Consider the following 17,171-nt stretch of genomic DNA (forward strand, 5'->3'; position numbering starts at 1 on the left):
CAAAACCCTATTTCTACATAATGAACACCATGATTTAATTTTTAATTAACTGTGAGTAAATTGTCAGTTAATCCTTACAACTGTGATAACTAATGTTAATTAACGGTTCACTAATGGACCCTTTGTATCAGTGTTACCGGCTGTTTGACTCCCAGCCAGAAGCTGCGTGCGAGTCTTATGAGTGCATGACGCGCATGAAGAACAGATCTTGATGCACATTTCCCTCCGTGCGCATGTTGTGGGCGAGGAGAGCCAGGCCCACGTCAGAGACTAGATGTGCGGGCGGAATGAAGACAGACATTCAGGAGGACGAGCGTGACAGGGTCGCCTCGTGAGACGATCCCGATCCCCCCCAAGTTCACATTCTGCTTCTCATTCATTCTGTGAAATGATTCACTGTTGCAATGAGTTACGCCGCTTTCGTTTAAAACGGTTATTGGCAATAACCGTTTTAAACTTAGTGCTTAGAGAGTTGGGCTCTGCATCGAAGCACCAAGGCCACACAGCAACCGCACCCCCCTGGAAAGGATGGAGAAGAAACCAGGCCGAGATGTTTGTCAAATCCATGAAGTCATAACCTAAAGGCCAAGCCCAAATAGGATATCTCTGGCCACGCTTTCCGGCAGGCTCCGTGCCCTTATCTAACGCCTTCAACATTACATAACGCTGTGCACGGGATCCAGCCCTGCCTGTCTTAAGAGTGCAGACGTTATCTCCTCGTACCAGCCTCTGGTCGCGTGCCTTCAAAAAGACTTTTAACCAAGCGCTGCTAATACCCTGGATGCTGAGGGCAGCGGGCTCTGAGCTCAACATATTAGATCCACTATCCCTACAGAGATTAGCCACCACAAACACTGGCCCACAGAGACCAAAGGGGTTAATTTAATATTTTGGTTTCATTGTGAGCCTCTCGTCTACAAATTGTACACATTGACTGCAGGTGTAATTGGCCATATTCACTTCCTGGCCATTTTGTATCACTCAATGGTGGTCCTCAGCCATCATTGACAACCAGGATGAGCGCAAGATGAATAATAATAATAATTCATTTGTTAAGTGATGCGGGACTCCCTATGACTCACCGGGATCAGTTGAAAGAAAGTATTTTACTTTTTTTTTATATCATAGACTGTGATGTTTTGAGGCCACAGTTTGAGCTGTTGTTAAAGGTCTGTCCATCTCACAAACACATGTCAGCACTTTAATATATATCATAGGATTATAGAAGTACAGGCGAAGAAACAGATGTCAGACCTTCAAACTCGGCTTGTGGCTTATGACGGTGTTAAGTAGGACGACGCCATGACACCTAGTCATAACAATTGCTCACAAAGGCAACGGACAGAAGAAGACGCCTCATCAGATCAGCTTAAAATGAATTGTAACATATGGGAGAAGATATAAAAGGCCTATTAAATAAGTGGATTAATTTAAATCTATAAAACAATTAAATGATTGACTGTTCTCTTGTCTTTTTTGTTGTAGTATCACAATCACAGAGCTACTGTCTGTCTATCTGGATTACAGTCTCCTGAGAGGAAGATATCGCTGTTTACTTCATGCGTCTACTTAACTCTCTTCAGACACGTGTATCATGTTCATTGATCATCACACACAAGTGTCTACGGTTGTGCAGTCAATATTATACAGTATCAATAATGTAGCCTCATAACTCAATGTGGATTGTTAGTTTATTCCAGATATACTTTTTTTGTTTCTGTCCTGATACACTGGAATAGCCTGTCTAGGATTTAAAAATAACATCTCCCTGGGTCCTGTAGAGTAACTAACCCTATAGGTGACTTTGACAGGGCTCTGCTGTCTGTATCAAGGCCCATGCTGGCTAAATGAGAGCAGACAGAGAGAGTTTTGTGGTAGGGGCCTCTCTACACTGGGGCAGTCTGCCAGAGCAGAGCAGGCCAGTGGCAGCTAGAGTCAGTTGGTCTTATCAGCCTCTCAGGACATGTCTCACATTCTCCATCATGATGCAAGTCCTAAATCTTAATAATGTAAATGTACACATTGATATTGATGGGTTCTGAAAATGATTATTTGATAATTATCCAAGATTACCCAACATCAGAAACACACAAGAACACAACATATTCTAATTAATTTCCTTGTACCCTTATTGTTTGTTTCCATAATAGTGTAAATTAACCATGCTAATGCATTATCTATGCACAACCTAATTAAGTAATAACCCAAATAATTATTGCAAATTACATTTCTGTGGACCACTTGTTTTTTTTCCCCTGAAGAAAGCTTAATAATAACTGTCACGGTTTGGAGCAAGTCGTTATTAGTCGGCGTGTGAAATGAATATGTAAATCAAGCAAGCAGGCGATGCACAAATCTAAACAGGAAACAAAGTCTTTATTTTTTTCGCAGATATCCACAAGTTTTTGTCAGATTGCTCTGTAATTGACTGTACCGAGCGAACGCCCCCGTCCCCATTCCAATTTGTCTCCCTCCTCTAAGCCTTATTCCTCTCTCTCTCTCTCTCTCTCTCCCCCCCCTCCCTTGTGAGCTCTCTTTCTCCCTCCCTCCCCCATGTCCACGTTTGTCGTTTTAAGACCGTCTCGATATCCACCCACAGCTTCTCTATCCAATTAGCATATCAATTGAGCGCTGGCTGCTCATAGGCAGGCGGCACCGAGCTGCTAGGAGCTGCCGGGCCCGCCTGGGTTCCCATCGCGTGGCCCACATACACCGACGCCGTTTTCTGCTGGGTTTATATTTGTAACACCGTTCGCCATCATCCTGCTCCATTACATCTCTCTCCATCTTTCTCTCTCTCTCCATTGCATCTCTCTCTCCATCTTTCACTCTCTCACTCCATTACATCTCTTTCTCGACAGTTAAGGGATCAGTGCCCCCCCTTACTTCAACCCCCCCTCCCAACATCGCCAATCCCCCACACTTCACTTCATCCCTCCCTCCCTCCTTCCATCTATCCATCCATCCATCCCTCCTTCCGGCCCTCCCTCCCCACCCACACACATCACTTTCTCCCTAAAGCAGAGTTCGCTGGAGACCAGATAGAGAGAGAGAGAGAGAGAGAGAGAGAGAGAGAGAGACCAGAGAGAGAGAGAGAGAGAGAGAGAGAGAGAGAGTGAGAGAGAGAGAGAGAGAGAGACCAGAGAGAGAAAGAGAGAAAGAGAGAGAGAGTGAGAGAGAGTGTGTTACGGGGAGGGGGGACTGCGAGACAAGTTAATAAAGGAGGGAAAGCGAACGACAAGGAAAAAGTTTTGGCTTCTTTTTTTTTTTGGCTGTTTTCTTTATATAATTAAAACCCAGAGGGCACCATCCATAGGGCGTTCATTTCATGTCACGCCGTGAGGAGTTGAGCGCTGGTGCTAAGCTATAGGAAGGGAGCGCGCGTGGGCCACATATATCTGTCACGCAGACACATCGCTTGGCTTAGGGAGAGTTGCGTAACTCCTGCCTTTCTCAGCGGAATCGCATTAGCTCCGGCTCCATTCAATTATCTTTCTTTTTTTATCGCCTCTGTTCTTTTGGATGCGTCTTGCGGGCGTCTCGGCGCTACCACTATGAAAACGTAGCGGTTTGAAATTGGGCTGTTTCGTACAGTTCCATGGCAAAAAAAATACAGACCGGTCGTAATTAAGAGTTGTGGGGAAGCGAGGCTGTGGGGGTAGAGGGAGGCAGAACAACAGAAGGAGAGCGTACGCACGATCTCAGGTTCATATCGTGTTCCCTCGAATGAACTTGAGCGTCTTCAGCTGGCGTCTGATTGGCCGGGGGTTGGCGGTATGTAAACGATCTAACCATTTAAGAGTCTGTTGCTCTCAGTGGCTTTTCATGTTCCATATGAGAAATGGCAGAACTTTGAGTGCTGTACTAGATAACGCAGAGCGAACGAGATTACGCACATCATAACGTGTCGGCTTGACTTTGGGATATTCATTTCCGATCTATTAGGTGGCATTCCATCAGGGATTCATCCCTCCGTTCCCTCCCCCGCCCCCCCCATCACTGGCGTCTGCTGCCGTCACAGGCTCCAGGCTTCCTCAGCTATAATATGAATATTTTAGAGCTAAGGAGCTTAGAGAGAACAATGAAATGGCCGCCGAGTTAAATTATACTTCCATTTCCTGTGTCACAGAAGCGGGACTTGTCTAAGTGATGAGCTCCTCCTCTCTCTGTCATTCTCTCCCACTCAGTGACTCTCTCTCTCTCTCTCTCTCTCTCTCTCTCTCCCCTCTCCTTCTCTCTCTCTTCCTCCCTCTCTCTCTCCCTCCCCCCGATCAATTGCCCCTTGCTAACTTTCGTTTGCTCCCCTTGCCCACTTTCTCTCTCTGCTCTCTCTCACACACACACACACACACACACACACACACACACACACACACATCCTTATAGGCCCATACATAACATAAGAGACACACACACACACATCCAGATATACATGTGCTGGGACCTGCTGCAGAAAGAGGCACGCAGATGTGCTCCGAGGTCGGTTGCGTCACACCTGCCATCACCATTCATTCGGCCGCTCGGACTAATGCCCACTGGTTGCCATGACGATGCACGCGCGGCGACTCCATCCCAAATGGCCCTGAGGGTGCGCATGGGATCAAACCACGCACGGAATGCAACCCGGACGCATCTTGGGCCTTGATCACACAGTAATTGACATTCCGAATTATTCATGCGACCGGCAACATGGGAGCGGGCCCGGTCTGCCAAGCCCACCCGGAGCAGGTCGTCTCTGTGGTTTGTGTTCAGGTGATAGTGGAACCACCCTCCCTCCCGGAACAAGTGGGAGGCAGGACCGGCCTGATCCGATTCCTTTTTTACATGAAAATGATATTGTCGACCGGGCGACAAAACATTACGCCCTTATTCTTACTGTCTTGCGTGGACACATGTCCTATGGTGATAGGTGGATTCAGATGACAGCGTTCAACTACCAATTATTACATATGCCAAGGCTTGCTTTTTCAGTCCGCTGCTCCCTGGCGTGTGTGTCACACTCGATGTATTGTGGTGCCACACACACGGACACGCCTATCAAAACCACCATACACGCACACAAACACACACAGTGCCCCTACCCCACAGACAACCTCCACACGCAAACACACAACTCTGTCAGTCTGTCAGTCTGTCTGTCTGTGTGCGATGTTGATGAAGCCTCCCCGCTAACGTCATCATGTTGCAAAGATCAGACAGCTGAGGGACACTGAGGCTACGTACACACGGTCTGATAACGGTTCACCTCACCGGAATGCAGTGTGAACTCTGAAGTGATCTAATCCTCCACGGCCACTACCTCCCATGCACAGCAACAAACGTGTGTGTGCTCATTAAAATGACGCCGAAAGAGGAACGCGAGAGAGCGGGGAGAAGATAACTCATTGGGAGGCAGTTCATTCCCAAGCCCAGATGATAATGTAAACAATAGGAGGGGCGTTAGCTGTTTGTTTTCAGGAGAGGGGCTGTGGGATATGGGGCTGTGGTGTTGTTGGTGGATGTTATGGTAGAATGCATGCGTTCGGTGATGACGGTGGTGGGGTCGGTGGTAATAAGGCTGGAGGTGATCTTGTTGGGGATGAGAATAGTGGGAGTGGTGGTGGTGGTGATAGTTGCGATGATGGTGGAGGACGTTATGATGACAATGTTGGAAGTGGTGGTGGTGGTCTTCCAATTACAGTAACTGCTCCAAGGTACTGAAGATGGGGGGGGGGGGTACATACTTCTAAACACTAATAGTATAAGCGGAAGTTAGGCTAAAATGTAGTGCACCTCGGAAGACAAACAAGGTATGTATATATGGATAAATAATACATAATATCCCCTTTTTAGCAAGCTGTGATGTTGCTGCTATTGTCTAGCGGGGCTCCTAGCTCCACTGCGTGTCTGCAGAGTTAAGAGTAAGGAATAAGTAGACTTTATTTTCCCCACAGACACACTGGGCCTTGGGAGCCCAAGAGAAGAGCCACTTGTGCTGCCAAAGAAAAAACACAACAACCCACATTTCTAATGTGTCTGCAGTCCCTGCAGGCGAAAACAAGACCATGCGCCTTTGAAATCAAAGCACACCCGCAAAGTGCTCTCCGGCGTGTCTGAGATAACTCTAAAATAATTCTCCTCTCCTCAGAAAGCAAAACTGAGAGACACATATAAATATATATATATAAATATACCCAATGCATTTGTGTTTCAAACGGCTCAACAATAATCATTGTTGAGTGTGTTTGTCCCCGAGCCACCTACGAGAAGAGTTACCCAAGATGCACCTGGGCAGCAGCACGCAGAAGGAACCAATTTTTTTATGTGACACCGCATTTTTTTGGTATCCCGGCCACCTTGTGATGTGAATGAAAAAGTGAAAAACTATAAAAGAATAGAGCAAATGGAATAATGGAAAGATTAATGATACACTCACAACTCTGGAGCTTAAACCTCATCCATGCCCACCGCCATCAGAATCCTTTCATTGGATTTACAAGTAGCACTATTTGGAGTAACAAGTGTGGGAGTTATTGTGTGCATGAGAAATTGTTTCACTTAAGAAAATGTTACCTTAGAAATGGTCATAATGTTTTACTTGGAGATGGTTACGTTAGGGTAAGGGCTAAGTGTGTTATCTTAGACATGGTCGTAATATTTTACTTGGAGATGGTTACGTGGTTAAGTGTGTTAGCTTAGAAATGGTCTTAAGTGTGACCTTACAGATGGTTACATTTAGGTAAGGGTTAATTGTGCTACCTTAGACAAGTGTGACCGTACAGATATTTATGTTAAGCCTCCCCCAAAGCCCTCTGGAGTAAGGAGACCATTTCCTTCCAGGCAGAGATATGACTACCACAGGTGCCAAATGTGCAGACACCCATACATTGTTTTGCATTAACCAGAGGCGCTTCAAACGTAGCCATTTACCCTCTCCGTGCCGTCTGCTTGGGTTGATGTTTAGGCCTGCGTGTCCAATCATATCTTATGGTGCGAGGCACTCCTTCAAACACGCCAACGACACACGCCACGTCAAGTGTTGAATAAAGAGACAGGCGCCTCAAAAAGAACGCGGCAGTGAGGCTGACAGGAAAGTGGAACACGGCCGCGGCGAATCGGGCCTTGGAGAAGTGGTCGGGGCCCCTCCGCGTTGGCGTGAGATACCGCGGTCGCCGGGGCTTAAAGCAAGGGGCCAGAATGAGAAGTATAATCAGATAAATAATTGAATTGCTCCTGTGAATCGGTGACTAATTATCTTTCATACTCTGCACTGATGATATTATGCTGGTTGGGCATGCTGGCTGGTGATTAGCGGAGGCTGCTCTTACCTGTTGCTCCGGGAGGCGAGACACTCACTTTGCCTAGTAGGGAACAAAGGAACAGCACATAGGGAACCAGGTGTGGGCTGTGTGTGTGGCCGGTGTGTGCATGTGAGGCCTCTGTATGTGCGCATGTATGTGTGTGTGCGGCTGTCCGTTTATTAGATTGAGTGAGTGCATGTGTGTCCGTCCATTTATACATGTGTTTCTGTCCATTTACACGTATGTGTGTGTGTGTGTGTGTGTGTGTGTGTGTGTGTGTGTGTGTGTGTGTGTGTGTGTGTGTGTGTGTGTGTGTGTGTGTGTCTGTTCTTGTACGTGTGTCCGTTGGCGTGTGCGTGTTCTCGCGTGCTTGTGTTCATGTGAGTCAATTTGTGTATGTGTGCCTGCATGCACGCTTGCGTGTGTGTCTGTGTGTGTGTGTGTGTGCGCGTTGTGGGTGAGTCATCTGTTGAAAGGAAAGCGCGGCATTAGCATGCAGCACTCGTCCTCCTCCTACTGCCCCTCGCCTTAACAGATTTACACTGGCACCGCGCTCACTCAGCCAGCGCTAAAAACACTCCCACGCACCACAGCCAAAGAACCATCCAGTTAAACATACTGTACCCTGGTACAGTATGTACCTCGTTCTGTTACGCCCCAACGCGCTTCCCTTCAACCGAGACACGCTAATTAACGACCACTTTCTAAATAAAAGCGGCATATGGTACCAGCAGGGAATTTATTTAGTTTTTTCAGTGAAACGGAAAAACTGCATCAGCCGCAATAACGCAACAGAAGCTTAAACTTTCCCAACTCCTTGTGTAAGGTGAGAGAGTGGTCTAGATGTCTAGTTATGAGAGACGCTCGGCCCGAGTTCAAAGTAGAGCTCGGCAGGGACATACGTGTGTGTCGGTTTGGTTGTTGGTTGATTAGTTTTACAAGACGCCAATTAGTCAGCGGAAGCCAATTATTGATTTATTTCCTCTACTCCTCCCCCCCAGTATATCCTCCCTGCGAGTCAAGCTGTGAAGGCTGCCAACACTGTATTGATTCTCCGCGGTGGTAAACAGAGAATGTGTCAATTACAGCCCAGACATTGTTTACGTCACATGGTAGGGTTCATCGGATCAACCACACAAAAACAGTACAGCAAAATTGGTTCATGAACACCCCTCCCATCGTCTAAGATATAATTGCTGTGTGGGATTCAGAAAAATCACATGAAATGCTGATTTAGAGGCAAGTATTGATTGTTTATGATAGCAAGGTTCCTTAGGGGTGATATCTAGTTGAATATTTATACAAAGATGGTGGTTTTCCAGGTCTGTGGGGGTCCAGCTTTAATGTAATGTTATTTTCTCTTCTTTATATTGGCTTCAGCTAACTTTCGCTAGACCCACACAATGATCAAAAAGTATTTATGAGTGCCTATATTCGGAGCCTATAGCTCTGATGCTTGGTGTGTGTTTGCCCACTGATTTTGTTTGAATATACAGCGATATTTATCTCAGCAGAATTGTGAGGGAAAATATGTTATTCGTATTATGTCAATAATAACCTAGCTTCCACACTCAAAGGTGGATTGACAACTACATAAACAGAAACAAATGATAAAAGTAGCATAAACAACTGATAAACCATCAGAAAAATGGCTTGACACGCATTCATCTGAAAACAAGTTAACAGATAATATATATTCAGTTTATGAACACTGTTCATTTTAATAGTTATTCACTGACTTTCCATTTTTATTTCCCAAGTTAAATTCAATTATTTTCCTCAGGCAATGAGAGGCCAGACAGCTCACTAAGATGTACAATAAATCGGCAGTTTGCGATAATTTCATGATAAGAACGTCAAATACTCGTCCTAACACGAGATAACTTTGTTCAATACAATTTCCTTAAAAATAACAGTTCTGCCAAGTAAGCACATCTCCAAGCCTTGCTTATTCATCCAGAAATAGCCCACCCATTATCCCAGGTTTGAATAAAACCATTGAGGACACCCCCTCATCCTATCTGATTCCACAGATTCTGCGCCATCCGAGGCAGGGCGGGATGATTTTCTCTGAGGTCATCCATGTTGGATCAGATAACGTTGTCATGCACCAGGGAGGCCACATACCACACAGGCCGGAGGTGACGCACAGACCACGTTCAAGGACAAAGTCAAGCTCCATTTACAACGAGGAACCATTACAAGCCCAAGGTTGGACACAACACGCCGTCAGTGGGTAGGGTGTCTGATTTCCAGGCCAAAAAGTCCCGGATTCGATTCTGGTGTCCACAGTCTACCTGGTCCTATCCTTGAGCGAGACACCAACCGCCAACCAGGTCCATGATGTCATGTATTCATTAAATACGGTAGTATATGGAGGTACTTCCAATGAGGAGCTGTTGACAATAGTATGCTATCAGTGGTTAGGGAACAGCCTACCAGTTCCATAATGAATGAATGAATTCAGTAAAAACTGGTATGTGCACAATCGTGAAGAAATGGTGCAATGATTCTCCTCTTGGTGGTTTTATTTTTTAACCAGCATATCTGTTGGGGGCAGTTGTGCTTCCAGAGTAGTCGTTGTCTCTTCCTTCTTTCCAACCTTATTTAAATTGGCCCGGGGCGGCCTAGTGCACCTCAGGGTCCGTTTGGGGGGGTCTCTCTCTCTCTCTCCCTCTCTCTCGCAAAGGTGCAAACAGGCCAGTTCTAATGGACAGACAGCCGTCATGTCTACAAGGAGAGCACAGCAACAACAAAACTTTTGGGGGAGTTTAGAGAAGGGGTGAGGGGGTTAAAGGAAAGTAAAGCCATGGTGGAAGCTTGCTCTCCAGAATTGTTCTGTAAGTGCACTATAAAGCTGTGCTACATTGATGCAATATTGCACACAGAAATTACATCAACTTGCCGTGCGGTAGGGACGCAGCCTGTATAATATATTGAAAACAAGACTGCAAAAAGATACCAAATTCTTATTTTATTATTGGAAAGTTTGGTGGCATATAATCCGATATTGCTTTGGCGATATTTCGGTGGATTTGGTTGGCAGGATACTCCGATGTCTCTAGACCGTCCTGCCCAACAAAATGTCATAAAATCGTTTTCTCATACGAATACCGTATAATGCTCATCGATTCAGGTCCTGACATTGTCCTGATTTGCCCTTCACACAAAAGGGGATCTGTGTTAGAGGAATCCTCACGTACTGGAATCACTGTCGGGTTTTGGCGAGGGGTTGGAGTGGAGTGTGCAGGCAAGACATGGCGCAAAAGGTATGCTGGGAATCGCAGGGTTTTGTTTACAGCACATCCAAGATGGCGGACAAGGCCACCAAATCATCTACAAATGATCACTTTCTGGGCGTTAGTTGATTAATTTATTTTTGACCCCTTGATATTTGTATTATTCTTCCATTTTCGCCCCAGTCCCGTGATAGAAACGCCATCATCGCTTGCCGTGGAATACCTCTTCCTTGCATGTTCATGTGCATGTGCAGGGATTCAATACTGAAGGGAAATATCTCCATCAGTCGGTTGGTTTTATTGTGTGATGGACACTTATTGGGCTATATTTAAACGTGCTCACTGCTGGATTGTGATGCTGCCGTCAGAAGAACAGCATTCTTGCCCATCTCGCAATCATTTCACATGCATCTATTTCCTCTCACACGAGCGTATGCAATTCACTCTGAGGCACCGATAGACACTCAGGCAGTCACATGACGCAAACGTAGAAGATGTCTTGCGAGAGAATGCACGCACGCAGATGCACAGCTAAACATCCATACAGAAAGACACACACACACACACACAGTCTTGGCAACAGTAGGGATCTAGTGGCAGACGTCGGGGTGTCAGTAACACTTTACGATAAAGCTTGATGACGACCCTGCTGTAGTCACACCTCTAATAAGGTCACACACACACACACACACACACACACCTGCTTTAATTAAAAGCTGCCAGCAAGCAGGCTGCCAGCTAGCAGGCTCCTGCGCGTATTAACACTTCCCAGACGTGAGAATGTCGTCATGCAAGCCAAAGTTAGACAAGGGAAGAAGAAGAAGAAGAAGAAGAAAAAGAAGAAGAAGAAAGTGAGTCGGAGCTGGATCACTCCACCCTCCTCCAGCCACACCAGCTGGAGACACGTGTGACAAGGCTTTCACTTAAGAACTTCTTGGGGTGGAGACGGAGGGAGGGACGGGGAGGAGTGTTGGGGAGGGGGGCGGGAATGATGGTCGGAACATGTCACTCAACACGCGACGGGTGTGAACGAGTCGATCTTCTCACTCTTTCCCCTTACAATGGCAGAAAAAGGAAAAGTTTGGGGTGATACTTTGAGAAGTTGGGTGTTTCTTTGCTACGCCCTTGCTTGGCTTGATAATCATTTTGTTCCTGTCAGGAATAGCTGTCAGCCCGCTTCGGTGTCAAGGTTGTCATACATTGCCAGTCAAGCAGAAACGGAGGACAGTTTTCTACTTATACGTACGGTACTATATAGAGTGACTGACACTGTCCATCATCACAGTCTTCATTTAATGTAATAAATGTATGTGTAAATAAAACGCATGTGAAACTTGGATGTGGAAATGGCAACGGCAGCTGGCTAACTAACAAGATGAACTCTAGCTGAGGTGCAACAGCTTTGAAACAGGAACGGGGGAGATATGCGCCATCGTTAACTATACGACTATCCTCTTTACTCCCATCACATTGTTCTACATCTTGAGTCTGGGGATCAAACCCGGTACCTTTAGGCTGGGCGTCGAACACGCTGACCCTGACACAACCCCCTGAGGCGAGGCCTCAGCGCCCACCGGCAGAGCGTGTGGCTCCTGGGTACTCGGAGCGGGTTGATTATCACAGGTTCAGATGGATCCACGCCATCCCCCCCAACATCTGGGGGGCCGTGACGGAGTGACACAAGCTGGGTATAACACATCATTGTCTATTTTCAGAGGTGAATAACTCGTTTTTACAAGGTGGGGGGGGGGCTGTCTAATGGCTGACAGCTCATCGACTGAGGACCAACGATGTGTTACGCCTCACGCTGGAAGGAGTGAAGGAGTCGAAGAACTGCCAGCCCAAAGTGTTGAGGAATCTGCAAAAACTTGGCGCACGGTTAAAGCGAAAACAAATGTGATTTTCCGAATGTGTTTTTGCTACGATTTCACTTAAAGTCTTCAATTAAACACATGTTAAATAGGCCATTTTCTTGGAAGGAAGGTACTTTTAACATTGTGGTAGGCTGCACCTTTATATATTGGATCAATGTATGGCTTAAAGGGAAAACATGTAGGATTTTACATGCATGAATCTGTGGATTGACAATATATGAACAAGTTGTAATTTAACGTTTAAGTTAAACCTTCCCAAACTTTCTCCATTGCGTTGAACAGCACATGGGCTGATTTACATTTTATTCGAACAGGGACTTGTTAACCCCAAAAAGTCTAAGATGGATAATTATAGAAACATCTGTTTATTCATAACTTTTCATTTGTTCAATGCATTATATACACTCACACCACTCGGAGTGCCACTCCCACTCCCTGCATAACAATATGCAGTTCATATGAAGAATAATGAGGAGGAACAGGTATGTTTTGGTTTTCATCCCAGAGTTCCAAAAGGTGATTCGCAGTGCATTATATTCCTCTCCTTATTTCCATTATAAAAGTCACTTTTATCACCTCCAGAAGCCTCATTCAAACCAGAGCTAAATCCCACTAACATTCAGCGTCTGGGAATCCAAAACATCAGACAATATGATGAGGATGATAAAGAAAGTGAGCGCATTGTCATACTGACTGTTCCTTGTTTCCCTCGAAGCCTCCCACCGCTGGAGAGAAAACACCAGAGAAAGTCTATCGCTCTAGCATGGAGAACATAGGAGAGAAAAGCCTTTGAATGTATCGAGGGAACCAACCAGAGAAAGCCTGTGACTGTGGGAGAGAACTCAGAGCTAGCCTCTGACTGTTGGAGAGAACACAATAGAAAGCCTGTGACTGTTGGTGTCACCACTTGGCTCAAGTAGAGCTGACATAAACAAGGACACCACGCTGATATCAAAGGTAGAAAAATATTTATTAAACTAACTATATAAAGCCGGGCCCCCTAAAAGACAGAGGCCCACATTAACGGGACTCTGGACTCTGTATATAACCAACACTACCAAATGACCGAAACACAACAGATTAATTCAACTAAATTCAAAATCACTGGAACATTACATTGACTCATCCGATGGCCGAGAAAGCGCATCTGCTAGCACATTCGCAGCGCTATGATATGTCTAACGGACAGTCGGTACGGCTGCAAGAAAAGCGCCCAACGCATAAGACGCTGGTTTGCCTTCTGTAAAGACGAGAGGAATGTTTGGATTCCCCAGATCAAAGCTGGTGCCTCCTCAAAAGCCAACGCCTCAGGACTAGCTGCAGTTTCATCCCCCACCACGTGAAATGGTGAGGAATAATATGGCTTCAGTAGGTTGACATGACAGTGTTCTTTCTTCCTCCTCTGCTCAGGAGTAGAAACCAGTTACTCTCAGAGATTTTACGCAGAACAGTTAAAGGACCAGAGTATTTAGCTCCAATCGGCGAACCCAGAATGAGCACCTGTGCAAGCACTTGGCCACCAGGGCTGAATGCTCTAGCCAATGCTTTACGATCATATAATCGTTTCATTTTTGTTTTCGCGTCACACCGATGTTCAGCAGCTAATTTCCAGGCTAAGAATAATCTCCGGCAAAATCCATATACGTAGTCGGCCAAATTTCCTGGTGGTTCCACACCATCAATAATCAGGTGTTCAAACGGCGTGGCCACAGAGTTGATGGGCTGTAGCGGCACAGGTTTAATAGACACATTTGATTTACCTGCCAGTTGACAAGCATCACAAGCTTTGACGTACCTCGCTACATCTCTTTTAATACTTATGGGGTACGATTCTCGCTTGGGGTGCGAGAGGTCCCGGGTTCATATCCCGGACGAGCCCCCATTATGTCAGGACCACTTGGCTCAAGTAGAGCTGACATGAACGAGGGGACCACGCTGATATCAAAGGAAGAACAATATTTATTAAACTAACTATATACAACCGTAATCAGTAATGAGAAGCCAAACAAAAAGTGTAGTGCATATCAGTGTAATGTAACGCAGAATAAGGTAATGATCGAGTCAGCCTTTCAGCGTCAGGCCGAGATAGAGAGCGGGCCGACAGGAATGGCTTCCTTTTAACTCCCGTCCAATCAACCCTGTCATGGATCTGGCACGGCCCAAAGCACAAACTCCCCTATTGGTGAGGTAGAGAACAACAGGCTATAACGACACACAAGGGAGAGAGGCACACCAAGCACGGCAAAGCCGGACGTGACATCTGGAGAGAGAACAATAGAAAGCCTAAGACTGTTGGAGAGAACACAATAGAAAACACAATAGAAAGCCTGTGACTGTTGGAGAGAACACAATAGAAAGCCTGTGACTGTTGGAGAGAACACAATAGAAACCCTGTGACTGTTGGAGAGAACACAATAGAAAGCCTTTGACTGTTGGAGAGAACACAGTAGAAAGCCTTTGACTGTTGGAGAGAACACAATAGAAAGCCTTTGACTGTTGGAGAGAACACAATAGAAAGCCTTTGACTGTTGGAGAGAACACAATAGAAAGCCTGTGACTATTGGAGAGAACTCAGAGCAAGCCTTAAATTGTGGTATGGAGAGAACACTGCAGAGAAAGTCTGAGATTGTAGTATGAAGAGAAGCCTTAGAATTTAGTATGGAGAGAAGACAGCTGAGAAATTGGTAGCCAGGCACTTTGCCCCAGGAGACCAAAGGAAATAACAGAAATGATCCGTTGGTGTTTAGGGAGCCAATGTTTCTTATATAGCAGTAAGTCCTTGTGTTGGCGCAGTCTACTGAAAAGAGAGAAGGCACTGGCAGGGAATATCGCCCAGACAATTTTACCCCTTGTATTGTTTACGTTGTGTCTGAGTGAGTGAGTGAGTGAGTGAGTGAGTGAGTGAGTGAGTGAGTGAGAGAGTGAGTGAGTGAATAAGAGAGTCCGAGTGAGTGATTAAGAGAGTGTGAGTGATGATTGTTTATGTGTTGAGGGATGTCTATTAGTCTAGAGACGTACAACGATTCAATAGTATTCCCACATCAATGCTATAATTCGCATTGACATATCGGGCTGTGCCTGCTATCGTCAAACAAAAAAAAAAATTAAAACAAACCGTCTCCGCAATTTTCCATCCAAACAAATACAGTCGAGCATGTGGGCCTTTGAATGTCTCACTCTCCAAGGTTCAGCATGAGAGATGCCGGGCGAAAAACTAAATATCTAATTAGACAATATTAGCAGGATTAAATACATCTCTACATCTCACGCCTGGCAGGCCATTTCTTTTTGTTTTTACGTCTACATTTAACATCTAGGGCCCTATTTTAACGGTCTGAAATGCAAGTGAGAAGCGCCAAGCGCAAGTAGCTTTGTGGGCGGTTCTATGGCGATGTCGCTAGTTCACCGTCTGCAGTCTCCGATGAGACAGATGCACATGAATTTAACCCAACGACACATGCGCCAGTGATTAAGTCAATTGCGCCAGATGCAAGATAGGGCCCCTAGAGATGAATATTAAATGTGTCAGTGCCTTCACAGGAGAGGGGAGAGGGAAGGGAGACAGGGCGGTAGGTTGAAGAAGAGAGGGGGAACGACAGGTAGCCTAGGACCACGGGGGACGGTCAAACCCAGGCTGGTATTCGCTGTGTCGCCGACTGGGTCCAATATGAACACCTGCCACACGCCGAGGCTGGAGAAATGGTACCAATTTGGCAGGTCCAGAGATTAAGGGTTACATCTAAAAAACAATGGGATGTCCGGTCGATTATTCCACGCTGGCGGGTGAAAAGGCGAGAGTCTAGCGGTGAACATTGGCCCTTTGGGTTAGCGGCAGAGCCATCGAGCGCCGCGCCCTACCGTGGCGTCCCAGTCGGCGCTGACGAGCTGCAGGAGCTGGCTCTCGAAGCGGTCCAAGGAGGGCTGCAGGGAGACGGTCAGCCGGCTCAGGCAGTAGGGGGTCCGCTTCAGCAGCTTGGGTCTCAGCAGAGCGTCACCTGGAGGGAAGGTGGAAGCAGGGTGAGATCCACCGAGATGATACAATATTCACTTTGAAATGGCCCCAGAAACGGATTTTCTATTGTGAGTGAGCGAGGGTGTCCTTCAAGAGATTCAAATTCCTCCCAACAAAAAAAGGGTGTGTGTGTGCGTGTGCGTGTGCGTGTGTGTCCGTTCACGAATCCTGAGCTCCGGGCCTCGGATGGTGAAGAAGAGTCACACAGCTTCAGCTTCGCATAGTGGCTCCTCTCATCAGCCTCCAAATGCCATCAGACACTATGTTAACTCTCGGATCGGTTAAACCACTCACAGCTGCCGGGGGAGCCCTCTCCCCGCCAAGAACACAATTTGCTGTCCAAGTTCATATAGGCAGTGTCCCTTCACACACGCACACACGCACGCACGCACACGCACACACGCACACACGCACACACGCACACACACGGGGCCTTCAAGAATACAATCCCCTGACAGCTGCCATGATGTGAAAAAAAACCTTCAAGCACCTTGGTTTTGTCAAGACACCATCGCTAGCCAAAGTGAGACAAACGCTCAAGAGTTTGGCCCCCGTGCGAGTCTGCCGTCGCAGGCAGCACAGCGACCCCAGATGCGTGGTGACGTCTAAAGCCCTCACACCTAAGTGAACATAAATAAAGTATAACGTTGTTTTTCACATCCGCTCGCTCTACGGAGCAAATGTTCCTTGAGTGCTCCTCTTCGTGTTTGGAAACCTAACCCGCACCATTGCGGTACAACAACAAAAAAACATGGTACTTCCCATC

General features: G+C 46.4%; 1 protein-coding gene across 1 annotated transcript in view; it reads right to left on the reverse strand.

Moving 5' to 3' along the window:
* The window catches only part of LOC307079812 (nephrocystin-4-like), a gene marked incomplete at both ends in the record, with an annotated part of 43,010 nt that overhangs the window by 13,383 nt on the left and 12,456 nt on the right, over positions 1–17,171 (reverse strand). The window contains one exon of the mRNA XM_079742320.1: positions 16,252–16,388. Within this exon, the coding sequence (XP_079598446.1) occupies positions 16,252–16,388 (137 nt within the window). The remainder of the gene's footprint in view (positions 1–16,251; positions 16,389–17,171) is intronic.

This window comes from Pollachius pollachius (genome assembly GCF_949987615.1).
Source record: "Pollachius pollachius genome assembly, chromosome: 8".
NCBI lineage: Eukaryota > Metazoa > Chordata > Actinopteri > Gadiformes > Gadidae > Pollachius > Pollachius pollachius.